At 42.2% G+C, this 26,178-nt stretch overlaps 1 protein-coding gene across 1 annotated transcript; it reads left to right on the top strand.

Moving 5' to 3' along the window:
- The first annotated feature begins 1,207 nt into the window (after positions 1–1,207).
- On the top strand, positions 1,208–25,112 carry LOC120046736 (voltage-dependent anion-selective channel protein 2-like). Its single transcript, XM_038992205.1, has 9 exons — positions 1,208–1,318; positions 4,179–4,250; positions 20,913–20,962; positions 21,075–21,227; positions 21,308–21,360; positions 21,581–21,808; positions 22,073–22,223; positions 23,961–24,018; positions 24,116–25,112. Exons 2-9 carry the CDS (start codon positions 4,184–4,186, stop codon positions 24,205–24,207), a joined length of 852 nt encoding a protein of 283 aa, XP_038848133.1. The 5' UTR covers positions 1,208–1,318; positions 4,179–4,183; the 3' UTR covers positions 24,208–25,112.
- The last annotated feature ends 1,066 nt before the right edge of the window (positions 25,113–26,178 follow it).

Below are 26,178 nucleotides of genomic sequence, written 5' to 3'. Positions count from 1 at the left end.
AGGGTAAAGACTGCTTCCAGTTGCCAGATATATTATTCGTGAAGACAATTGCATTAAGTTAATAAATACATTAATTTTCAAGTGTTTTAGTCTTTTATTAACTTAATACTCAAATATGGACTTACAAATAATCAAATTAGCGCATAACTCAGGTCATCCTACTTTGTTTTAGACAGGCAAATAAACGAGCAGCTACATTTACAGGGTCTTGAGGGTTGTTTTGTTGTTGCGGTTTCTCCATAAAGATAGTTAGAGGACGCAACATTGTATCTGTCCCATTATTGCGTCTGTGAGAGTATGCGCAGTGCCACAGAGTTTCTAAATCCAGAGGCGCAACATCGTGAGACTTCCGGGAACGCTTGTGAAACAGACCAGGCGGGGGTTTGAAAAGTTAATGAGAGAAGTGAGAAATTCTTCCTTCGTTGTTAATGTTCTCGAAATTTAAAGGCAATCTAGATTTTAGCCAATTTCTTCAGTAGTTCAACATGTTATTACTCCAACCTTGTGAAAGTGACAAACTAACATATTTTCATTTATGTCAAAGACAACTTTATATCGAAAGAGTGCCTTTGATTTGACGGCCTGCATAGGCACAGTTCTGCGTCGTAAGACTCGATGCCGTGTTTCTACGTATGAACTTAGCTAGCCAAGTGTGAGCAGGGTTTCTATTGGAGAAGCAGTTTTAGCCTATCCTCATACTGTACTGTCTTTGGCAGCATCATTGAGCCCATCTCCATTTTGAAGTAGTCCCATTTTCTTCTACAACTTCTATGAGTTGGCAAACAAACTGAAAGGGTTTAAAAGTCAAGGTATGTGATTTGCTGCCACCTGCAGTTATGGAATGATTGCTCACAAGTATAATTCATTGGCTGATCCCTCCTGTTGACATGGAAGTAATTATGTGAACCTTCCGTAACCTATATGAAGTTCCACCAAGTTGACTACTTCAAAATGGTGAAAGTCCTCAATGGTGCTGCCCATGCTAAAATGGGTTTGTGGGCACTAGAGTCAAAGATGGTGGATGAATTAAGACAGTTCACTGAAAAAAATGGCCAGTTCCTGTCTACTTGGCTCTCCCAAAGATACCAATACGATAACAGCTGGGTCTGGTCTACTTAGTTCATTGACTTCCATTGAAACAGAAATTGAAGGTGTGGGATGTCTCGCTGCCTCTTCTAGAGACCTCTATCTATCTCTATGGGTTTCTCCTTCATCGCCCTCCAGCTGGACAGGACTGTATCGCGACGCGGTGTCAGAAACAGCTTGAAAACAAGTCAAACCAACTATCTACACCAACGCAAAGCTCCAAGCAACTGAGGTGAAGTTATAATATTCCTGCAAAATGTAGCTAAGTAACGTTAGGCCTAAATGTCAGCCTTTTTTTCTAGCTACAGTAGCTAACGTTAGGTGTCTTTGTGGGCTAACGTTAGCTAGCCAAAGAGCCATTAGCTAAAGTCAAGACGGGGACATGGCCAGCCAGAATCCAGCGAAGAGAAACGTGTAGCCAGCTAGCTAAAGTTTGGTCCCTTGTCAAGGATAAAGGCAAGTCATGGTCGTTGACGACATTGTAAATGTGCATTTTTTTATTCAACGTTTTTATCCCTGTCTGTGATGTGATGGTTTGTTAGCTGGCTATTTGCTAACCCTACTAGCTAGTTAGCTAGCTTGACTTTCATTGAACAAGTCGCCACTGTCAGTCATTGGAATGATCTAGGTAAGACAATGCAGAGGCGTAGGAGTGCTAATATCGATGTCAAGACGGCTGCTGCTTGTAGATAACCATGTTCTTCAAAGCTTCACCTGTGTAGATTTTAAAATGTTAAAATTTCACCTTTATTTAACCAGGTAGGCTAGTTGAGAACAAGTTCTCATTTGCAACTGCGACCTGGCCAAGATAAAGCAAAGCAGTTCAACACATACAACAACACGTTACACATAAAATAAACAAACATACAATCAAAAATACAGTAGAAAGGTAGGATAAGAGAGGTATCGGCAATAAATAGGCCATGGTGGCGAAGTAATTACAATATAGCAATTAAACACTGGAATGGTAGGATGTACAGAAGATGAATGTGCAAGTAGAGATACTCGGGAGCAAGATAAATAAATAAATACAGTATGAGGATGAGGTAGATTGAATGGGCTAATTACAGATGAGCTATGTACAGGTGCAGTGATCTGTGAGCTGCTCTGACAGCTGGTGCTTAAAGCTAGTGGGGGAGGTAAGAGTCTCCAGCTTCAGTGATATTTGCAGTTCGTTCCAGTCATTGGCAGCAGAGAACTGGAAGGAGAGGCGGCCAAAGGAGGAATTGGCTTTGGGGGTTACCAGTGAGATATAGCTGCTGGAGCGCGTGCTACGGGTGGTTGCTGCTATGGTGACCAGTGAGCTGAGATAAGGCGGGGCTTTACCTAGCAGAAACTTGTAGATGACCTGGAGCCAGTGTGTTTGGCGACGAGTATGACGCGAAGGCCAGCCAACGAGAGCGTACAGGTCGCAGTGGTGGGTAATATATGGGGCTTTGGTGACAAAACGGATGGCACTGTGATAGACTGCATCCAATTTGTTGAGTAGAGTGTTGGAGGCTATTTTATAGATGACATCTCCAAAGTCGAGGATCGGTAGGATGGTCAGTTTTACGAGGGTATGTTTGGCAGCATGAGTGAAGGATGCTATGTTGCGAAATAGGAAGCCGATTTCATTTTGGATTGGAGATGCTTAATGAGAGTTTACAGTCTAACCAGACACCTAGAATATGTTGACGACTACAAATACTTAAGTCAGAGCCGTCCAGAGTAGTGATGCTGGACGGGCGGGCAGGTGCGGGCAGTGATCGGTTGAAGAGCATGCACTTAGTTTGACTTGCATTTAAGAGCAGATGGGAGGCCACGGAAGGAGAGTTGTATGGCATTGAAGCTCGTCTGGAGGTTGTGGTTGTAGGCCTGGCAATATCCCTTCAAATGTTTGCAAGGTGCTATGCTGAGATGATCATAAATGTCCTATCTAATCAGTTACTGGGTGGTGGATTATACTGGCACTAGTCAATCAGTGATGACAAGCAAACAACAACATGCATGTTGTGGCAATACCATCTTTGTCATACACTTGCTGCAATAGAGCTCGCCAGCTTGTAGTCCTAAAACCCGGAAATTAGTTATCTGGTTGGTTCAGCAATCCCTATGGGGAAAGAATAGGGTTTTGGGATAAATGCCGAAATAATGCCTGCTGTTGCCTGGAAACCCGACATTGAATTCTATGTTGGGCAGAATTTACCTCTACAAGCCAGAATGTTGAATAAAATTACATTTTTATGTACTTTACCGGTTGTCTGTGCATTTTGGTGGTAGGAATGTGAGCCAATATATCCACAGGAAAGTATGATTACAGGAAAGTATGATTACATCAACTTTTCAAAGCGCTGGTAGTGTGTTCAGATTTCTATCACCTGAAGCATGCACACAACAATACAATACATGCATACTTGCCAAGCTCTTGCACGTGTTTTACATGGTTCTGCACATGCTTCAGGTGATTCAAATTATAAAGCACTACCAGCGCTTTGAAAAGTTGATGTAATTATACTTTCCTGTGGATATATCGACCCACATTATTACCCCCAAAAGGACCAACTGCACAGACAACCGGTAAAGTACTTTAAAATATAATTTTATTCAACATTTTAGTATGTAGAGGTCATGAGAGGAAACTTTCCTGATTCAAATGCTAATTTCTGCCAGACATAGAATTCAATGCAATTCAACGTCAAGGTTTCCAGGCAAGGTCTGTGCTTAACAGACTGGAGCTTTTGTTTTTTTTTCTAATAGATAGGCTACTATCAGTCAGTTAACATGACTTTTATGAATTATGAAGGCTTTGTGCTTTTTTGTTACATAAATGCTTTAAAATGTACAAAGTGATGTTAATTTTCATCAGCTATCTCATAGAACAAAACATAAGGTCTCCTAAGTCTGTTTACCACAGACCTTATTTTCGGTGTTTATTCAAAAAACCTACAAAAATGGCATTCATTTCCCCATAGGCTTTGTCCAAAGAACCATGGCGGATTTGGTGCCTACAAAAAGGCGCTACTACTATTTCACTCTGTAGGCTACATGCTGAACTCAGTCAGTAGTACTTCAATGGCTAGATTTCTCATCTTCCATTTTTCTTGTCACAGGTGTAATGGCAGTGCCTCCATCATATGGTGACCTTGGCAAATCTGCAAAGGACATCTTCAACAAAGGATATGGTAAATGTCTCAACTGGTTGGTTTACCCCTGTAGAAATGACGAGAGTGACAAACATATATGTAACAGGGACCTCTTGTGACAGCTTGAACATGAAGTGTCACTTTGCTTTGGCCTCTCTTATGCCCTAATAGGCTAGTGGCCGTTCCTCAAAGGGCTTTCGTTTTTGATATACCTACCCGAGGTATAACAAAGCATTTCTCTAAGGTCTCCCATATATGAAATGGATGGTTGTGTAAAAATATTTTACTACAAAAGTGGTTAAATTTATAGATATTGTGACACCCCCTTAACACAAACAGTGTAGGGGGGATACAAACAGTAAATTATCTGCCCTTTATACAGTAAACATACAAACAGCCTTAGGATATCTTAAAGCATTTTGGAAATATAAACCCACAGATGCAATAAGCAGAAATATCAACTAGGAATATTTATGATGAACTTCACTTTTTGGAAGCTGTTCAATAGAGAACTTTCCAAAGTTGTTCTCATTCAGTGCTGTAAGGTACTGCCTGACAAAAATGCATACAGTTACACATGTATTTTTTTCATGTTGTAGTTTTTGTAATCTGCTCTAAGGCAAGTGGGGTCAGACACAGTTTTTTTTAGTATTTTTTAATCAAATTGTATTTCATTTGTTCACCCCTTACTCTTGCAATTACGTTAGTGGGCCCCCCCTTAAATGTTACTTTAAATCCAATATGACTGCCACAATACCATTTAAATGATGGGTTAATCAGGGTGGCAGGTAGCCTTGTGGTTAGAGCATTGAACTAGTAACTGAAAGGTTGCAAGGTCGAATCCCTGAGCTGACAAGGTAAAAAACTGTCGTTCTGCCCCTGAACAAGGCAGTTCAGGGGCACTGTTCCTAGGCTGTCATTGAAAATAAGAATTTGTTCTTAACTGACTTGCCTAGTAAATAAAAATCACCCGTATACAGTATCTACGTATTTTTAAGTGAGGTTTTTTAAATTTATAAACAATACTGAAGACTCTTTTTGTATACTTAAACTATGTTAGGTATCCAATATACACTCACACTGTCTAGAATAGAGGTCGACCGATTAATCGGAATGGCCGATTTCAAGTTTTCATAATCGGAAATCGGTATTTTGGGGCGCCGATTTGCCGATATTTATTTTTTATTAATTTTGTATTATTATTATGTTTTTTACATAGATTTTTTTTTATTTTTTTATTTTTTTATTTTTTTTTATAAACCTTTATTTAACTAGGCAAGTCAGTTAAGAACACATTCTTATTTTCAATGACGGCCTAGGAACGGTGGGTTAACTGCCTTGTTCAGGGGCAGAACGACAGATTTTCACCTTGTCAGCTCTGGGGATCCAATCTTGCAACCTTACAGTTAACTAGTCCAACGCAATAACGACCTGCCACTCTCTCGTTGCACTCCACAAGGAGACTGCCTGTTACGCGAATGCAGTAAGCCAAGGTAAGTTGCCAGCTAGCATTAAACTTATCTTATAAAAAACAATCAATCATAACCACTAGTTAACTACACATGGTTGATGATATTACTAGATATTATCTAGCGTGTCCTGCGTTGCATATAATCTGACTGAGCATACAAGCATAAAAGTATCTAAGTATCTGATTGAGCGGTGGTAGGCAGAAGCAGGTGCGTAAACATTCATTCAAACAGCACTTTCGTGCGTTTTGCCAGCAGCTCTTCGTTGTGCATCAAGCATTGCGCTGTTTATGACTTCAAGCCTATCAACTCCGGAGATGAGGCTGGTGTAACCAAAGTGAAATGGCTAGCTAGTTAGCGCGCGCTAATAGCGTTTCAAACGTCACTCGCTCTGTGCCTTCTAGTAGTTGTTCCCCTTGCTCTGCATGGGTAACGCTGCTTCGATGGTGGCTGTTGTCATTGTGTTGCTGGTTCGAGCCCAGGGAGGAGCGAGGAGAGGGACGGAAGCTATACTGTTACACTTGCAATACTGAAGTGCCTATAAGAACATCCAATAGTCAAAGGTTAATGAAATACAAATGGTATAGAGGGAAATAGTCCTATAATTCCTATAATAACTACAACCTAAAACTTCTTACCTGGGAATATTGAAGACTCATGTTAAAAGGAACCACCAGCTTTCATATGTTCTGAGCAAGGAACTGAAACGTTAGCTTTCTTACATAGCACATATTACACTTTTACTTTCTTCTCCAACACTGTTTTTGTATTATTTAAACCAAATTGAACATGTTTCATTATTCACTTGAGGCTAAATTGATTTTATTGATGTATTATATTAAGTTAAAATAAGTGTTCATTCAGTATTGTTGTAATTGTCATTATTACAAATAAATAAAATAAAAATTGGCCGATTTAATCGGTATCGGCTTTTTTGGTCCTCCAATAATCGGTATCGCGTTGAAAAATCATAATTGGTCGACCTCTAGTCTAGTTAGAGAAAAAAGCAAGACTGCTTGGCATGACAAGCAGGGGGCAGTTTTGTATTTTGAGACTTGCTTGAATAAGCTAAGTAGCCAATAGTCAGAGGGTAGCATAATTTGTCTGATTCTCTGTAATAATGGTATGGGAATAATAATAATGCATTTTATTTTGTAAAGTGGTTTCTTGCATCAAAACAACATTTTCAGTCACCTCTTTGTCTGAAGGACAAGTGGATAAACAGGTTAATATCAAGCCCTGCATGTCATGGAAAGTAGGCCTACTTTAACACCACACATTGTCTGCTACTGTAGACTGAATGATAGAACAGCTAGTTTCATGTTAACATTTTATGTGATGCATTTTCTCCGTTCTCCATTGCCACTCTGGTAGGCCTATGTTATAATCAAATAGCCACAGAAGCCTACTTGACCACTATCTGAAATAGTAACTTAAAGCGGGTACAGCCTCAGTGTTCACAGTAAACATGAGCTGGAAGTTGCCCTGAATTTTCACAACTTTCAAGTTTGCGCTCAGCAGACCTGAAATTTGCTCAGTGCTGATTATTATTATTTTTTTAATTTTTAAGGAACGTTGGCCAGCATTCCTGTGGAATGCTTTCGACACCTTGTAGAGTCCATGCCCTGACGAATTGAGACTGTTCTGAAGGAAAAAGGGGTGCAACTCAATATTAGGAAGGTGTTCCTAATGTTTTGTTTACACAGTTAAAAGACTCAGGTCACAAACATGAAATTGAATTGAGCAATATACCACATTACATCTTACTAGTAATGCATTTCTTGCTTTAGAAACATTTTACAAAGCATGCTCATTCGTTATTTGTGTTTTTAGCTGTAACAATGGCAGTGAGCTGTAACAATGGCACAGAGTGGCTGGTAGATTTGTATTTTTTTTATCTACTGGTCACCGTAACTGTTGGACAAAGTTAATTTCCCACCCTGGATGCAACCAGACATGACAAGCTACAACCATGTTTACAGGTCTTAGTTTCAAAGGTTTTTCAAGTGGTGTGATGGGCACCACCTCATCCTCAATGTAAAGAAAACAGAGGAGATGGTGTTTGACCCCAAATCTTGTCTGTGACCACGTGCCTGTGGTTGTCTACAATGCCAACATAGCACAGGTTAGTTTGTACAAGTACCTGGGTGTACACATGGACAATGTCCTGAGCTGGAAGGTCCAAGTAGTGTCTGCTGCAGAGTACAACAGCGCCTCTATTTCCTACGGTGACTCAGGGTTTTTGGAGTTGACCAGAAAAGAATGCTTCTGTTCTACCATGCAGTCATAGAGTATCCTGATATATGGCGTCAGTCTGGTTTGCCAATTTATCAGTCCAACTGAAATCCCGCCTGATACAAACTGCCATGAATGTAATAGGCGTGAGGCAACATCCTTCCCTGCAGACTATTTCTGAACTGACCGTTACCAGACCAGCGCAGAAAATTATTTCAGATCCCTCCCATGTACTTCACTCTGAGTATCAGGCAGACACTATAGGGTCCCTACATGTAAGCTGAACAGGTATAAGCACTCCCTCATTCCCATGTCCATCAAATACCTAAACAGCAATAGGTAAAATTGAGCTTGCTTAGTACAATACTGACAGAATAAGGGAATGTGCAAAGTATTATGTGTGTGGCTATATGAGAAGTGTATGATAAGGGTAATGTGCGATTTATGTTGTGTGTAATGTACAGTGTTTATTTTGTATACAGCAGTAATGTGTGTCTACTGTCTAAGACAATTTTCTCCTATCCTAAGTGACTAAGGCAGGTGTTCACTAAAATGAACCAACACATCCTGACACTCATTGTCACGAAATGCCATCAACTTAGTGGGCTTTCACATGTCATAGGAATTGCACCTCTCCAATGTCAATACCATCATGAATCTCCCAGAACTGTCCTCCCATCCTATATGCAAAAACTTAAACAGGAAGTACCTGTGTTAAGGACGGTTTTAATGTTGGTCTGACCAATCGGAATCTATGCTCGAAGATTGTTTTGATCATGCGGACTGGGAGGTGTTCCGGGTTGCCTCTTAGACAAGTATTGAAGTATAGACTCTGACTGGGTTCATCAGGAAGTGCATAGAAGATGTTGTTTCCTCTATGATGATTTAGAATTTATCCAAACCAAAAACCAATTCAATGGGCCAGACACAAGAAGTATGTGGCAGGGACTTTAGACAATCACGGATTATAAAGGGAAAGCCAGCCACGTTGCGGACAACGACGCCTTTCTCCCGGACTAGCTAAACACCTTTGCCCGCTTCGAGGAAAACACTGAGCTACCGACGCAGGGCCACCACTGCTCACGAGGACTGTAAGCTCTCGTTCTCCGTGGCCGACGTGAGTAAGACATTTAAGCGTGTTAACCCTCAAGGCTTTCGGCCTAGATGGCATCCAAAGCCGTGTCCTCAGAGCATGTGCAAACCAGCTGGCTGGAGTGTTTACGGACATATTCAATCTCTCCCTATCCAAGTCTGTCTCACTTGCTTCAAAAGCTGTCTAACAGTGTTCCTGTACCTAAGAAAGTGAACATAACTGAACAGCCGACACCCTAGTCCCTCTACATTTTGCATACTGCCCCAACAGATTCATTGATGACGCAATCGACATGGCACTGCACACTGTCCTATCCCATCTTGACAAGAGGAATATCTATTTCAGAATGCTGTTCATTGACTACAGCTCAGCCTAGTGCCCTCCAAGCTGTTGTGACTTTTGGCTAATTAATATTCTAGATAATTTACTGATGAATTATTCCAGCAATTAATCAGATTTTATTTGATACATTTATGTATCCTGAGGGGCATCTTCAAGGGTTGGATATAAAGTAAAAGTTTATTTGTCACGTGCGCCGAATACAACCAACTGGTGTAGACCTTACAGTGAAATGCTTACTTACAGGCCCTAACCAACAGTGCAATTTTTAAGTAAAAAATAGGTATTAGGTGAACAATAGATAAATAATGAAATAAAAAAGCAACAGTAAAAAGAGTAGCGTGGCTATATATACAGGCACCGATTTGTCGGGCTAATTGAGGTAGTAAGTAAACTCACCAAAAAAACATCCTCACTGTCAACTGCATTTTATTTTCAGCAAACTTAACATGTGTAAATAGTTGTATGAACATAAGATTCAACAACTGAGACAACTGAGCAAGTTCCACAGACATGTGACTAACAGAAATGGAATAATGTGTCCCTGAACAAAGGGGGGGTCAAAATCAAAAGTAACAGTCAGTATCTGGTGTGGCCACCAGCTGCATTAAGTACGGCAGTGCATCTCCTCCTCATGGACTGCACCAGATTTGCCAGTTCTTGCTGTGAGATGTTACCCCACTCTTCCACCAAGGCACCTGCAAGTTCCCGGACATTTCTGGGGTGAATGGTCCTAGCCCTCACCCTCTGATCCAACACGTCCCAGACGTGCTCAATGGGATTGAGATCCCGGCTCTTCGCTGGCCAAGGAAGAACACTGACATTCCTGTCTTGCAGGAAATCACGCACAGAATGAGCAGTATGGATGGTGTCATTGTCATGCTGGAGGGTCATGTCAGGATGAGCCTGCAGGAAGGGTACCACATGAGTGAGGTGGATGTCTTCCCTGTAACGCACAGCGTTGACATTGCCTGCAATGACAACAGCTCAGTCCGATGATGCTGTGACACACCGCCCAAGACCATGACGGACTCTCCACCTCCAAATCGATCCCGCTCCAGATTACAGGCCTCAGTGTAACGCTCATTCCTTCGACAATAAACACGAATCCTATCATCACTCCTGGTGAGACAACCGTGACTCGTCAGTGAAGAGCACTTTTTGCCAGTCCTGTCTGGTCCAGCGACGGTGGGTTTGTGCCCATAGGCAGCGTTGTTGCTGGTGATGTAAGGCAGGTCCTCACCAGACAACAGGCCTACAAGCCCTCAGTCCAGCCTCTCTCAGCCTATTGCGGATAGTCTGAGCACTGATGGAGGGATTGTGCGTTCCTGGTGTAACTCGGGCAGCTGTTGTTGCCATCCTGTACCTGTCCCGCAGGTGTGATGTTCGGGTGTACGGATCCTGTGCAGGTGTTGTTACACGTGGTCTGCCACTGCGAGGACGATCAGCTGTCCATCCTGTCTCCCTGTAACGCTGTCTTAGGTGTCTCACAGTACGGACATTGCAATGTATTGCCCTGGCCACATCTGCAGTCCTCATTCCTCCTTGCAGCATGCCTAAGGCACGTTTACGCAGATGAACAGGGACCCTGGGCATCTTTCTTTTTGGTGTTTTTCAGAGTCAGTAGAAAGGCCTCTTTAGTGTCCTAAGTTTTCATAACGGTGACCTTAATCTCCTGCCGTTTGTAAGCTGTTACTGTCTTAACGACCGTTCCACAGGTGCATGTTCATTAATTGTTTTATGGTTCATTGAACAAGCATGGGAAACCATTTTTAAACCCTTTACAATGAAGACCTGTGAAATTATTTTACAAATTATCTTTGAAAGACAGGGTCCTGAAAAAGGAACGAGTTTACAAGTAGGTATGGTTAAAGTGAGTATGCATATATGATAAACAGATGGTAGTGTAAAAGAGAGGGTGGCGGGACACAATGCAGATAGTCCGGGTAGGCAATGTGCGGGAGCACCGGCTAGTCGAGGTAGTATGTACATGAATGTATAGTTAAAGTGACTATGCATATATGGTAAACAGAGTAGCAGCAGTGTAAAGAGGGATTGGGGACACACACACACACACACAATGCAAATAGTCCGGGTAGCCAATTGATTACCTGTTCAGGAGTCTTATGGCTTGGAGGGTAAACGCTATTGAGAAGCCTTTTGGTCCTAGACTTGGCACTCCGATACCGCTTGCTATGCGGTAGTAGAGAGAACAGTCTATGACTGGGGTGGGTGGGGTCTTTGACAATTTTTAGGGCCTTCCTCTGACACCGCCTGGTGTCGAGTTCCTGGATGGCCGGCAGCTTAGCCCCAGTGATGTACTGGGCCGTACGCACTACCCTCTGTAGTGCCTTGCGGTCGGAGCCCGGGCAGTTGCCGTACCAGGCAGTGATGCAACCAGTCAGGATGCTCTCGATGTTGCAGCTGTAGAACCTTTTGAGGATCTGAGTACCCATGCCAAATCTTTTTTGTTTCCTGAGGCTTTGTCGTGCCCTTTTCATGACTGTCTTGGTGTGTTTGGACCGTTCAAGTTTATTGGTGATGTGGACACCAAGGAACTTGAAGCTCTCAACCTGCTCAACTACAGCCCCGTCGATGAGAATGGGGGCGTGCTTGGTCCTCCTTTTCCTGTAGTCTACGATCATCTCCTTACAGGCTGACTACACAAAATAAAATTAGAAATCTATATTAAATTATTGCACCCACACTGCTCGCGCGCACCAACGATCGTCTGCGTTGCCAACGGCTAAAATAGAAGTCAGTTCTATTTGTGACGCAGATCGTGCTGCAAGTCCTGCCTCTCCCTGCTCCTCATTGGTTTATAGAAGCAGGTACCCAAGGGCCCGGGGTTGACCGTTTTATGTGTGGATTAAATGTCGGAGTAGAGGTCCTTGTGCATTTCAGGTAAGATAACAACTCAATGTTTATATCCCAGGACAATTTACCTAGCAACAGCAAGCTAGCTAAATTGCCATAAATGTTTAATGCTTTACCTGTCACCAAATGTAATGTAATTGGTTCAGTTTATTTTGATATTTTAACCTGCGTGTTATCGCGTTTGTGTGGCGGGACAAAATACATTTATGCACGATGGCGCATGCGCGCAGCCGATTTCAGTTCCGTGTTAGTCTTGGTCATGTTGAGGGATTGGTTGTTATTCTGGCAGCACCCGGCCAGGTCTCAGACCTCCTCCCTATAGGCTGTCTCGTCATTGTCGGTGATCAGGCCTACCACTGTTGTGTCGTCTGCAAACTTAATGATAGTGTGGAGTCATACCTGGCCACCCAGTCGTGGGTGTACAGGAGGGGACTAATCACGCACCCCTGAGGGGCTCCAGTGTTGAGCATCAGCGTGGCAGATGTGTTGCTACCCATCCTCACCACCTAGGTGCGGCCCGTCGGGAAGTCCATGATCCAGTTGCAGAGGGAGGTGTTTTGTCCCAGGATCCTTATCTTAGTGATGAGCTTTGAGGGCACTATGGTGTTGAACGCTGAGCTGTAGTCAATGACTAGCGTTCTCACGTAGGTGTTCCATTTGTCCAGGTGGGAAAGGGCAGTGTGGAGTGCAATAGAAATTACATTATCTGTTTGGGCGGTATGTAAATTGAAGTGGGTTTAGGGTTTCTGGGATAATGGTGTTGTGAGCCATTACCAGCGTTTCAAAGCACTTCATGGCTACGGATGTGAGTGCTACGGCTCTGTAGTCATTTAGGCAGGTTGCCTTTGTGTTCTTGGGTACAGGGACTATTGTGGTCTGCTTGAAACATGTTGGTATTACAGACTCAATCAGGGACATGTTGAAAATGTCAGTGAAGACACCTGCCAGTTGGACAGCACATGCACGGAGCACACATCCTGGTAATCTGTTTGTCCCCGCACGCAGCCGTGTGAATGTTGACCTATTTACTCACATCGGCTGCGGAGAGCTTGATCACACAGTCGGCCGGAACAGCTGATGCTCTCATGCATGCCTCAGTGTTGGTTGCCTCGAAGCAAGCATAGAAGTGATTTAGCTCGTCTGGTAGGTTCGTGTCACTGGGCAGCTCGTGGCTGTGCTTCCCCTTGTAGTCTAATAGTTTGCAAGCCCTTCCAAATAAGACAAGCGTCGGAGCCGGTGTAGTACGGTTCAATCTTAGCCCTGTATTGGCGCTTTGCCTGTTTGATGGTTCGTCTGAGGGCATAGCAGGATTTTTTTTATAAGCTTCCGGGTTAGTCCTGCACCTTGAAAGCGACAGTTCTACCCTTTTTGTACGTACAGTCACTGTGGGGACGATGTCCTCGATGCACTTATTGATAAAGCCAGTGACTGATGTGGTGTACTCCTCAATGCAATCGGAAGAATCACGGAACATATTCCAGTATGTGCTAGCAAAGCAGTTCTGTATTTTAGCATCTGCTTCATCTGACCACTTTTTTTATAGACCGAGTCACTGGTGCTTCCTGCATTAATTTTTGCTTGTAAGCAGGAATCCGGAGGATAGAGTTGTGGTCGGATTTACCAAATGGAGGGCGAGGGAGAGCTTTGTACGCGTTTCTGTGTGGAGTACAGTTCATGTATAATTTATTTCCCTCTGGTTGCGCATTTAACATGTTGATAGAAATGAGGTAAAACTGATTTTAAGTTTCCCTGCATTAAAGTCCCCGGCCACTAGGAGCGCTGCCTCTGGGTGAGCGGTTACCTGTTTACTTATTTCCTTATACAGCTGACTGAGTGCGGTCTTAGTGCCAGTGTCCGATCTGTGGTGGTAAATAAACAGCCACGAGAAGTATAGATAAACTCTCTTGGCAAATAGTGTGGTCTACAGCTTATAAGAAACTACACTTCAGGCAAAATTCAGAGACTTCCTTAGATTACGTGCACCAGCTGTTGTTTACAAATATGCACAGACCCCCCCCCCCCCCCCCCCCCCCCTCGTCTTACCAGAGTGTGCTGTCCTATCTAGCCGGTGCAGCGTATATCCCGCTAGCTGAATGTCCATGTCATCATTCAGCCACGATTCTGTGAAACATAAGATATTACAGTTTGATGTCCCGTTGGTAGGATATTCGTGATTGTGCCTCGTCTAAGTTATTGTCCAATGATTGTACGTTGGCGAGTAATGTTGACGGTAGCTTTCCCACTCGCCTTCTCTGGATCCTTACGAGGCACCCTGCTCTGTGTCCTCTGTTCCTGCGTCTCTATCTCCTGCCAATAACGGGGATGTCGGCCTTGTCGGATGTTCACAGTACATCCTGTGCTTCCTGCTTGTTGAAGAAAAATATTTGTCTAATCCGAGTTGAGTGATCGCTGTTCTGATATCCAGAAGCTCTTTTTTTTGCCGTAAGATATGGTGGCAAAAACATTATGTACAAAATAAGTTACAAATAATGCGAGAAAAAAACACATAGCAGAATTGGTTCGACGCCTGTAAAACTGCTGCCATTTGTTCCGGCGCCATTTTACTGCTATAGAGAAACCCTTGAATTAACTCTATTGGTAGTTATCATTAACTGTTATAGTGTTAACACAATCAACAATATAATCAGTCAATTTTGCTATATACTCATTCTGGACCGTCGTCAAGCTCTGGAACCTCAAGAACCCAACCGCTCACAAATCATTAATTGAAGTTTTATTTACTAGATTAAATAAATTGGAAAATGAGGTAGTTAACAGATACGATACAACAATTATTGAGGTGAAAATATTTTTTGACCTGTAGAGGTTATTATAAATTAACTTCCATACTCGGCTCAGGCAAATTAAATAGTTAATTCACAAGACTTTTGAGGATGATGTGGTCTTATATATTGAAAGAGAAAATGTAAAACGTTAGGAACACCTGCTTTCTCCGTTACCGACTGGCCAGGTGAAAGCTGTGATCCCTTATTGATGCCTCCTCTTAAATCCGCTTCAATCAGTGTAGATAAAGTTAAAGAATGATTTTTTTGAGCCAATCGAGACATGAGCTGTGTTCGAATACCCATACTGATATAATGTATACTACATATTTAATGAGTGTATATACTATTAGTTAATTTTAGTATTCTGTAAACGAACAGTATCCTTTCAAATGAGCATACTAGCTCTTCGCCGGTCAACCGGAAGTTGAATCTGTTGCTATGCAACCTCTTGCTAGCTAGTTAGCATAACAAGTTAGTAGTGATGGGCCGAACGAAAAGAGCCGGCTCTTTTGTCTCCCAAACGGCTCTTTAAAAAAATATGTTTTGTATTTTTTCAAGTCAAACAGTTTGCTATAGTTTGACTATGATTGGTGTTAAAACAATTCAAATTAAATTATTCAATGAATTCATACTCTACCATAACTGCAATGTATTTAAAAATGCATTGGTTTGTTATGAAAAAGAATGCTATTAAACATTTGCATTTAAAGTATAACTTTTTTTATTTTATTTTTATTTAATTTTTTTAATTTTATCCCCTTTTCTCCCCAATTTTCGTGGTATCCAATCGCTAGTAATTACTATCTTGTCTCATCGCTACAACTCCCGTACGGGCTCGGGAGAGACGAAGGTCGAAAGCCATGCGTCCTCCGAAGCACAACCCAACCAAGCCGCACTGCTTCTTTAACACAGCGCGCCTCCAACCCGGAAGCCAGCCGCACCAATGTGTCGGAGGAAACACCGTGCACCTGGCCCCCTTGGTTAGCACGCACTGCGCCCGGCCCGCCACAGGAGTCGCTGGAGCGCGATGAGACAAGGATATCCCTACCGGCCAAACCCACCCTAACCCGGACGACGCTAGCCCAATTGTGCGTCGCCCCACGGACCTCCCGGTCGCGGCCGGCTGCGACAGAGCCTGGGCGCGAACCCAGAGACTCTGGTGGCGCAGTTAGCACTGCGATGCAGTGCCCTAGACCACTGCGCCACCCGGGAGGCCCAAAGTATAACTTTTTAATGTATATTAACAAAGTGCATATGAATCTAACCATTCAAAATGAATACAATCTGAACAGCATAATAGAATATTGCACCATATCAAAGAAAATTAATAACTATGTGCAAAACTGCAGCATCCCACTTAAATCATTAAACTGGTCCCTCTTTTCTCTCCTTTATTGCCATGTTATAACCAGCAGCACACAGCAATGTTGACCATATTTTGCATTTGAGGGATTAGCATTCAGAAATGCAAGCTGCCTCACTTTCGAGGGGCTGATGCGGTTTCTTCTCTCTAATTATTTGTCCCGTTTTCGAGAAGATCCTCTGAGGGAACGGATGTGGCCACTATGCAGAGTCTCCCTGTCATGACTTTAGTAAGCCGTGGGTAGAGAGAGGCCTTGTTCTTCCACCAGCTCAGAGGATCTGCTAATAGGATCGGACCTCCATTATGGCATCCCAGTTGCTCTCTCGTCAAACATTATCCAAACAGCAGATGTTTGTGGCACTACTGCTGGTGCTCCTACCCCATCGGATCCCTCTTCTTCCTGTTGACCTGGTGCCTGAGCCAGCTGACTGCTGGGGCTGCCCCTCCCTGCTGCTGATATAATTTTTTGAAGCTCCTCATCAATCGCTCTGGCATCACTGAAGGCTAACCTCTTAAACCTGGGGTCAACTGCAGCGGAGTCTGATAGCACGTGATTATATTCCATTCTGTGGTGTCCATCAACTCTGTCACATGTCCTGTGGTTACATTTGCTTCTCTCTGGCGACTGGCTGTGATTCGCTGCAGAACCTTACACAGGAGTATCATTTTTGAGGCTGTCACATAGCTGAAAAGAGAGAACAGTAACTTATTAGTTCATGTTTTGTCTACTGATACTACATGCTCATATACATATATAATACTGGATTAAATAATGATGTAGTATTAACTGATTACTGTACCCCTCTCCACTGATCTCCACAGTGACCTGCTCAAAGGGTTCCAGGACTCTGCACACCACCTCCCATTCCTCTTGGGTCAGAGCCTCAACAGGTGCATTGACAATGGCCAGGGTAGAGAGGATGGCATCCTTTGACTCAAGAAACCGCTTCAACATATAAATGTTGAATTCCAACTTGTAGTGCAGTCTTGTTTAGGCCTCAGCTCAGGCATCCCCATCTGGCTTTATGTAGACTTTAGTTTTTCAGCACCTACTGTGCTCCTGTGGAAGTATTCCACAGCTGCTTTCACATTGTCCACATGGGGCTTCATCACCTTCAGAGCATCTCTTACAATGAGGTTGATTGTGTGGGCAAGACATGGATGATGGTTCCATTTTAACATTTTCATGGCTTTGGTTATGTTAGCTGCATTATCACGAACACAACAGACCACTTTTCCATCTATTTGCCATTCTCTGGACACTCAACAGTTCCTCTGCCAAGTTCTCTGAGGTGTGTCTGTCGCTGAACTCAAAGCAGTCCAGAAGACTGCTAGACATTGAAAAATCTTCAATAAAGTGACATGTAACCGACATGTAAGAAGTGGTTACCCTTGATGTCCAGCAGTCAGTGCAGTAGCTTTTTGGACTCTTTCCCGCACTGAAGCCTGTGTGCTCTCGTACAGTTGTGGAATAAGTGATTTGAAAGGGTTTTCCTGCTTGGAATTGTCTACATTGGATTTAGACTATTGCTATGATTTCTAAAACCTCTGTCCTCCACGATTGAAAATGGCTGGAAATCGGTGGTAATCATTTTAGCCAATGCAATATCAATTTGACCTTGTTTTGCTATAGACTTTGGCATAAACTGGTCCATAGAAGACTGCTTTGCTGTGGGTTGCGGAGTAGGCCTACTTGACTGAGTGGTGGAGATGCTGACTCCACCACTATCACTAGCATTCCCGCTAGTTTCTCAAAGCTCCGCTGCAGCTAGCTTTACAGTTGGGTGCACAGTTCGCTTATGCCGTGTAGGTTGTGCATCGAACCGGCTTTATGAGATTTTTGATTTGGTAAATTCTACACTGTGCTCTAACATTGTCTACATTATTAACATGCATCCAAATGCTACTGTGCTTCCGACTCATTTTCTAGCTGTTGTTTTCACAGCTGTCCTTCCTCTCTCCCCACGGCTGCTAAGTGTGTGACTGTGAGTTGGCTTGGCCTTCCCTCACGCATCTTTGGCTCATTGGTTGACACTGCGTGTCTGACAGGAACAACAAGTGAGGCTGTTAGTCTGAGCAGACAGTCAGAACGAATGTGTGTGTGTGTTGAGCATTTAGGCCTATATTTTATTTCTTTGTTTTTTGAATTAGTTACTTCTATTCATTTAAATCTTTTGATTATTCATATCAATTTTTTATTTTTATAAATAGATTTATAAATAAATCGTCTCGATATGCGAGCCGGCTCCCAACGTTCACCTACAAGACCTGGCTAGTTCGCGAACGACCCATCACTAGTCTGTAATCGGGTTATTAGCTGACAGCCGGCACTAATGGAAAACACTTTCTGAGTGTAGCGTGTGTTTTCCTTTGAGCAGATTACAATAGCCACAACCTAAAGAAATGTGTTGCTGTATTTGAATACTCATACTAATGGTACTATTTGTGACGTTAATTTAGGTCATAGTATGGATATAGTTAGAATGCCAAAATTTCCCGGATGTCGTACTACTTCCGCCAAAATACGAAGTATACAAGCAGTGAACACTATTTCAGTGCTTTTAGGGCCCGTAATGGAATTCTTCAGAAAATTAGCGTGGCTTCGCATCGTTTTCAGATTTGAAGAAAGTGGCAGAAAATATGCAGCCGAAGTCCAACGAGAGCGGATACAAATTCATTGCTTTAACTAATGTTGAGCAATGTAATGACTTTTCAAATAAGTTACCTTATGTTATGTTGGCGGACAATTTGTTAGCTACGCTGTCCTTATGAACCACATAGCATATCATTACAGCAGTAACATTACCATAATGTTAGCTAGTTACCTAACGTTAGTTGGCTAATAATACATCAAACTTGCCAGTATATTAACGATATGCTATCTAAAAACCCAGCGTTTATTGACTTGATTATTCCCGTCATTCTTCGCTTAGCTAAGTGCTATAGTCGAGTTCTCAATGGACATTTGGGTGCTTTCGTAAATTTGCTCTGGCTATCTACTACGATTTCAGAGTACTCTCGACTGAGTGTACCAGACTCAGAGCACAGAAAAACGTATTTAATTTATGAACGCTCAACACCCGTTTGAATATGGCCGGTGTCAGTAAACGTCGACAAAAAAAGTAATTAAAGAGTTGCCAGCAGCACAGTTAGTCACCAACACTCTGGATAACATGAATACAGCCTAACCAGCTCTGCTAGGGTGAGTAAAATGGTCAGTGAGGTGTTCTCATTTGACTGGAAGTAGCTAGCCAACGTTAGCCAGTTAGCTTGGGTACTTGACTGCCGTTGTAAGGTCAGAACGCTCGAATCAACCCTACTCCTCGACCAGAGCGTCCAGTGTGCGCTCCGAGAGCGTAACGCTCTGAATTTAAGAACGCACCCGAAGTCGTAAAATGTCTAGCTAGTAATTTATGCTAGCAAGAGGTTGCACAGCAACATCATCAACTTCCAGTAGACAGGCGAAGCGCTAATACGCTCAACTGAAAGCATACCAGTCATTTACAGTATACTAAAATAAACTAATAGTACAGTATGTAATGTGTGTGTGTATACTCATTTTAATTATGTATGGGGCGGCAGGTAGCCTAGTGGTTAGAGCGTGGGGGCAGTAACTGAAAGGTTGCTAGATCGAATCCCCGAGCTGCCAATGTAAAAATATGTTGTTCTGCCTCTGAACAAGGCAGTTAACCCACTGTTCCTAGGCCATCATTGTAAATAAGAATTTGTTCTTAACTGACTTGCCTAGATAAATAAAGGTTAAATAATGTTTTTTTAGATGTAGTATGGGTATTCGAACACAACTTGTATTTTATTTTTAATTTGGGGGTCAGGCTGGACCATACAGCACTGAATGAGAACAAATCTGACTTTGAAAGTTATTTTGAACAGCTACCAACAAGTGAAGTTAACATTCATTATAAATATTCACAGTTGATATTTCTGGCAATTATATCTGTGTTTACAGGTATATATTTCCAAAATGCTTTAAGATATCCCAAATTGTATAAAAGGCAGACACTTGACTACACGTATTCCACATTTTCGCAATATCAGCGCTTGCAATACTGGGTTACATGAGCTTATGGGTTACCCCTCCCTTCCCCCTCCAGCAAGGCACTGTTTGAGTTAAGTGGGTGTGTCACAATATCTATCAATTAAACCACTTTTGCAGTAAAATATTTTTACACAACCGTCCCTTTCATATATGGGAGTCCTTTAGAGATGTGGAAAAACATGGTTGTGTTTTGTTACCCCTACACAAGGTATATCTGAAAACAATTTGAAGGACTTGCCAGTAGCCTAAAAGGGAATGTTTACATCAATCCACAGAACATATTTCACACTGACAGGGCATTTCACAGGAAGGAAACATGATGACAACCAGACATTCAATTTGTTCAAGCCATGTCACAGTTGGACTGTATGGATCAGTATTCTCCATGTAGTGGTCCATTTGTCAAATATTGAAATGCAAAGGAACCTTACCGTACAAAGGAACATGTGGTGGTCTGAATGTTATGATTTGTTCTTCATAAGGTTTTGGATTGGTGAAACTTGATGTCAAGACCAAGTCTTCAAGTGGAGTGGTGAGTTTGGCTATTCAATCCTGCCAGGGAATTACTGTGCATTATGCTCTTGTATAAAAAAGGATAGGATAGCCTACAACTCCTAACTAACCCTGTCGTACTTGTCCTTTAGGAATTCAAAACCTCAGGCTCCTCCAATACTGACACCAGCAAAGTCAACGGGAACTTGGAGACCAAGTACAAATGGGGTGAATACGGCCTGACTTTTACAGAGAAGTGGACCACAGACAATACTCTGGGAACTGAGATCACTGTTGAAGACCAGGTAGAGAGGAGAAACCAGTCTAACTGAAGTGATTTGTGAGCTTTCTATTTGGTTGTGCTTAGTTTTTTCTTCTTCCATAGATCACCAAAGGACTGAAACTTACTTTCGACACCCAATTCTCACCAAATTCTGGGTAAGGTTTGTGCCTTTTTTAGTTTAAAGCATAACTGAATGTTTGTCACCAGTCTTTTGAGACCCTGGAATCGATAACATTTATTGTGCATGTTCGGCGCTGCATAATCCACCAAACTTTCTTTATTGAAAATAAAGGGAAGACTGAACAAGAACAACTGAGATATCAGATGTTTATTAATCCTCTTTTTTCCCCTCTATACTTTTTCCCCCTCTAATAGCAAGAAGAGTGGGAAGGTGAAGACTGCCTATAAGCGTGAATACGTCAACCTGGGTGTGGACTTTGACTTTGACTTTGCCGGCCCGGCCATCCACGGGGCAGCGGTGGCCGGATACGAGGGATGGCTGGCTGGCTATCAGATGACCTTCGACACGGCCAAGTCCAAAATGACCCAGAGCAACTTCGCTGTTGGCTATAAGACAGGAGATTTCCAGCTGCACACCAATGTGTAAGCTTCATATCGATTGTACTTCGGAGAACTTACTGTATGTCTCGGCACTAAAGTGACAAGGGTTAATTTTTCTACCATGGTTAGAAAGAGGAGTCTCCTTTGTGCTTAAAGGTGAACTGAAATGTTTTAGCAATTGATTTTGATAAGTTGTAGGTGGATTTGAGCGTTTCAGTTCATCTTTTAATTGAGTTATCAAACATAAAGAGCAGTTCATCAGACAAGGATAACATAATGTATGTCTGCTTATTTCATATATCCCAGTAATGATGGCACAGAGTTTGGAGGGTCCATCTACCAGAAGGTGAATGACCAGTTGGAGACTGCTGTGAACCTGGCCTGGACAGCAGGCAGCAACAGCACCCGCTTTGGCATCGCTGCCAAGTACCAGCTGGACTCCAGTACCTCCATATCTGTGAGTGCTGCTCTTTTGCTTGTCTCGTTTATACGTTTTGTATGCCAGACTTTACAGCTGTGTTCAATATTCAGAGACTCTGGTTCTGTGAGATTTTGTTGAATGGGTATTTTAGGAAGTAACTGGAGTTTACATTTAAAAAAAAAAATGTTTTATTCCGTGACAATAATTATCATATAACCCTTTGTATTCCAGTGTTTAAAGGGATTATCCGGTACTTTTGTATAGTTTTTTATCAGTAGTTCTGAAAGTAGTGCTCACAAGCCAAAAGTGGTCCCCGAATATGGTGTACTACATCACATATGTGCACCACGTCATTGCTCTCTCTCTGCTGTGGGTGCATCATGTGCATCTTGCTAGCTGTCACTCATATGGCGAGGGGCTGAAGCTTACTGGTTGAACTAGAATTGCCAGAGGGCTGGCCCACAAGGCAAAATGTAAGGAAAACAGACCTGCCAACATGCACACATTTTGCATACCAACTACGCAATTCTCTGTCCATGTACGAGATCCGAGTTAAAAGTATGCAGAAATTAATAGGGCCTGATGGGGGAAAAAATCTACCATCCTGATTCTCGAGCTGCAACACACAGACATGTACGGCGTTTGTGTCAACGGACATGGCGACTTAACACATCATTATTCGACGTAGCTACCCCCTGTCTGCCCCTCCTGTTTGTTGTGATGCTGAGTTTGCCGACTGCCAGCTGTACGTAAACACATGGACAAATCACTTTTCGACTCCGTGTGTTGTGGAAAAGTAAACACTAATTATTTCAAGCTAACGTTAGCGAGCATAAGATGGACATTCAGTGGGCTCTAAAGTGCCAGCAGTTCACTCACATTTGCTAGTGAAAGAAATTAAATGCAAATACGAAAAATAACTGGTCACATTTGTGCGAGTGTGATATACATTTAATTCTGCATCCCATTAGTTGTACTTTCCACGTAACATTACGAGGATCACGCAACCTGATAGACTGTATGATCCATGTCACAAAAAGCATTACAAAAGTATAATAAAAAATAAATATGAACATCTTGCCATTAAATCGAGTCGGGAGATTAGAAGACTGCGTGATGAAGAATGAATGAGTGTCCGGCATTAGCTATAGAGGCAATGCTTCTAAAATGCCTTTGCACTAGATTTGAGATTTTATCAATTTTGAAAATCTGAAATGGTGTATGCGCCGCATAGAAATATAATAGGCACCTTTACATAGGCTGAAACAGCGGACTCTTCTAGCGAACAGCGTTCAGATTCTTTGCGGTAGCCTACTTAAGCTTCGTGTAGCCAGTTTGCAGTCTGTGTTGATGCGATCATTTGTTTTTGTTTTTAAAATGATTTTGCTTTTAGTTTTGATTAGGAACTAAGGAACTAACTAAAAAGCCAATACTTGTGAGCTGGCACTAGTGATTGGCCCTGTTTGAGAGGTGACAAGCGTTCCTCTACTATAGAGACTAAACTTGGTTGAATCTCCTATTTGCCGCGTGCATCTGTTACTCTAAAAAGTTGGACAGGGTTGGCAGGTCTGGGAAAATATCGTAGCACAGGTTCCAGAATTTTGCTTTTAAGCTAGGGATTTCGTAGCTAATTGAGGTAAAACAGTATTCTGCTCATAGATTATGCATGTATGAACTACACATTGACACATCTAGCCCAAAGCGGGAGATAGTAGATGCCAAAGTTTCGGAAGATATCTTTAATTGTGTGTGTTTTGTTGCTATATTTTCCAGGCTAAAGTTAACAATGCCAGCTTGGTGGGAGTTGGCTATACCCAGACACTACGGCCAGGTAAGAACTGGCTCTCACTACTTTGCAAAAGCGTTGGCAACCATCTCCAAAGTGGGCTGTTGTAGCAAAGTTGTTATTTATTTTTCCTGTTCTGCAGGTATGAAACTCGTCCTGTCTGCACTGGTCGATGGAAAAAGCATAAACTCCGGTGGCCACAAACTGGGACTGGGACTGGAGCTGGAAGCATAAGTATCTAGCTATCCTGTGTAGTGAAGTCGTTGTATTTAATTTAATTTAGGGAATCGCAGAATAATTTGGCCTTATGTATTTCCAGCCCTACCACCATTTAAGGTATGTCTCAAAGGGATGAATCTAATCTAAAGCAACAACACGCCCTGCCCAACATAGCCCTCAGTACTGTCAGTTAGATAGATCCCCAAACCCATCAGCCACTTATTTCCTTTCATATGGTTTGTAGGCTAGTACTACTAGGTCTGCTATTTATCAAGTCATGTGTTTGTTTCTATACTGTGCTGTACCACTAGTGAAATACATCCTAAAGCGTTTTGCTTTATTGGTTTGGCTCATTGGATTGTACAGTCCGAGGGGGGTTGTATGAAGATATATGCTTTAAGTATGTATAATAATATGTTATTATTATATCGTGACAATAATCCTGAACTGTTTTGCGCACAGGCAAATTTATATTATACCTTTTTTTTTTTCGTACCTATATTTATGTCCCGTCTTTCCCTGTTTAATTTGCACATATAGTAGCATTCGGTTAGCAACGCTTTGCCTGTTGTTGGGACGGCTCCTACTCACAATGCTTATCATCAACTCCAGAGACCTTAAACGTTGATCTATTTAGCTAATTTTCTTGAGGATTTGTTAACTATGCTTATTGCTTACCCACTCTGCGGTCATTAGCAGACTTGTACTATCTTGATTAACTAACCTGCTTCCTAGTTGAACATGGTAATGTAAATTTGCACGACAATGCCAAATGGGATTTGAAAAGCGAAACCATTAATAGAGTGTATCCTCCACCTCCCCTTCCCATAGCTGTGTATAAATGATATGACTGGGACATTGATCAGAAACCAAGTCCACTCGTGTGTCAACCTTTACAATAAAGTCTTTAAACAAGTCAATCCTTTCTTCCTTCATATATCATGGCACCTCTTCATACAGTTGGACAAAATGAAAATATCCAAGCCAACAAGTCACTTGTTTTACAACTGAATGTACAGCTCAACCATAATGAACATTCGAAACAAACAAGTATACAGTGAAAGTATGACTCACCTGTGTACAAAATGTGTAGAACTGTAAACATTATTACCCTTATTACATTGGTCCTTTCATTTAAACCATTTCATGAGTTATTCAAGGCAGCATAACACTAATTGAATTAATGACATGATAAATGACAATTGAAAAGTCAGTACTTGTACTAAAAAGATGGCAAGTACCAGCTGATTATCATAACGAAAAGTTCACTAAAGGCTAGATTCAATCCATAGCGAGGAAGATATGCGTTATAGCCATTGTTTTAGATTAGCGCGTAGATTCTGCCTGCACAAAGGGACAGCGTCACGGAGAAGTGACGCCATCTGACGCGAGACGATGCGCGATTTCAAATGTAAAGGTTGAGCCGTCATATGCAGCGTTTACCTTGAATGCAGTCTCCTTGAACGCGGGAACTTTGCCTTTTAAATTTCAATCGCCCAATAGCGCGGGTCTTCAGCACTACGGATTGAATCCAAGCCAAGGTACTGCAGTTTATTACAGTATAGGCCAGTGTCTCACAGTTTGAAGGCCAGTGTTAGCCCATCTGACACATGGCCTGGGTGTCCACATCAGCTGCAGAGTTCACTACCTTCCCACTCCACAGAACTAAAGCAATGAGCATTGTAATTGTTTTTTTCTTAGTTGCTTACGCCTGCCCCTCATGTGATTTGAGATGAACTGTTGTGGTAGTCTTTGACAAATGTTAATTTGGTTCTGAATGCCAAAATTGAATAGATCATTGAATAGATATTTTGTTGAATTATGGCCAACATCCTACATGACTGAGCTATATTGAAATACTCACGTTATCAATGGCAAAAATGCCTCCTTTCCTCAATAGATGGTACCCACATATTTACCCACATATTTCGTAGTAGTGAGGTCTTCTGAGGAGGAGGAGAGGGAAATGTGAGTCTGAATACATTT

This window comes from Salvelinus namaycush, chromosome 4, assembly GCF_016432855.1.
Source record: "Salvelinus namaycush isolate Seneca chromosome 4, SaNama_1.0, whole genome shotgun sequence".
Taxonomy (NCBI): Eukaryota; Metazoa; Chordata; class Actinopteri; order Salmoniformes; family Salmonidae; genus Salvelinus; species Salvelinus namaycush.
The sequence above is the reverse complement of the archived record's forward strand: the minus strand, read 5'-3'. Positions and strand labels throughout refer to the sequence as shown.

Coding starts and splice junctions, on each gene's coding strand:
- LOC120046736 (XM_038992205.1), top strand. CDS start 4,184: ATGGCAGTGCCTCCATCATATGGTGACCTTGGCAAATCTGCAAAGGAC. Junction 4,251..20,912: donor CATCTTCAACAAAGGATATG/GTAAATGTCTCA, acceptor GTTCTTCATAAG/GTTTTGGATTGGTGAAACTT. Junction 20,963..21,074: donor CCAAGTCTTCAAGTGGAGTG/GTGAGTTTGGCT, acceptor CTTGTCCTTTAG/GAATTCAAAACCTCAGGCTC.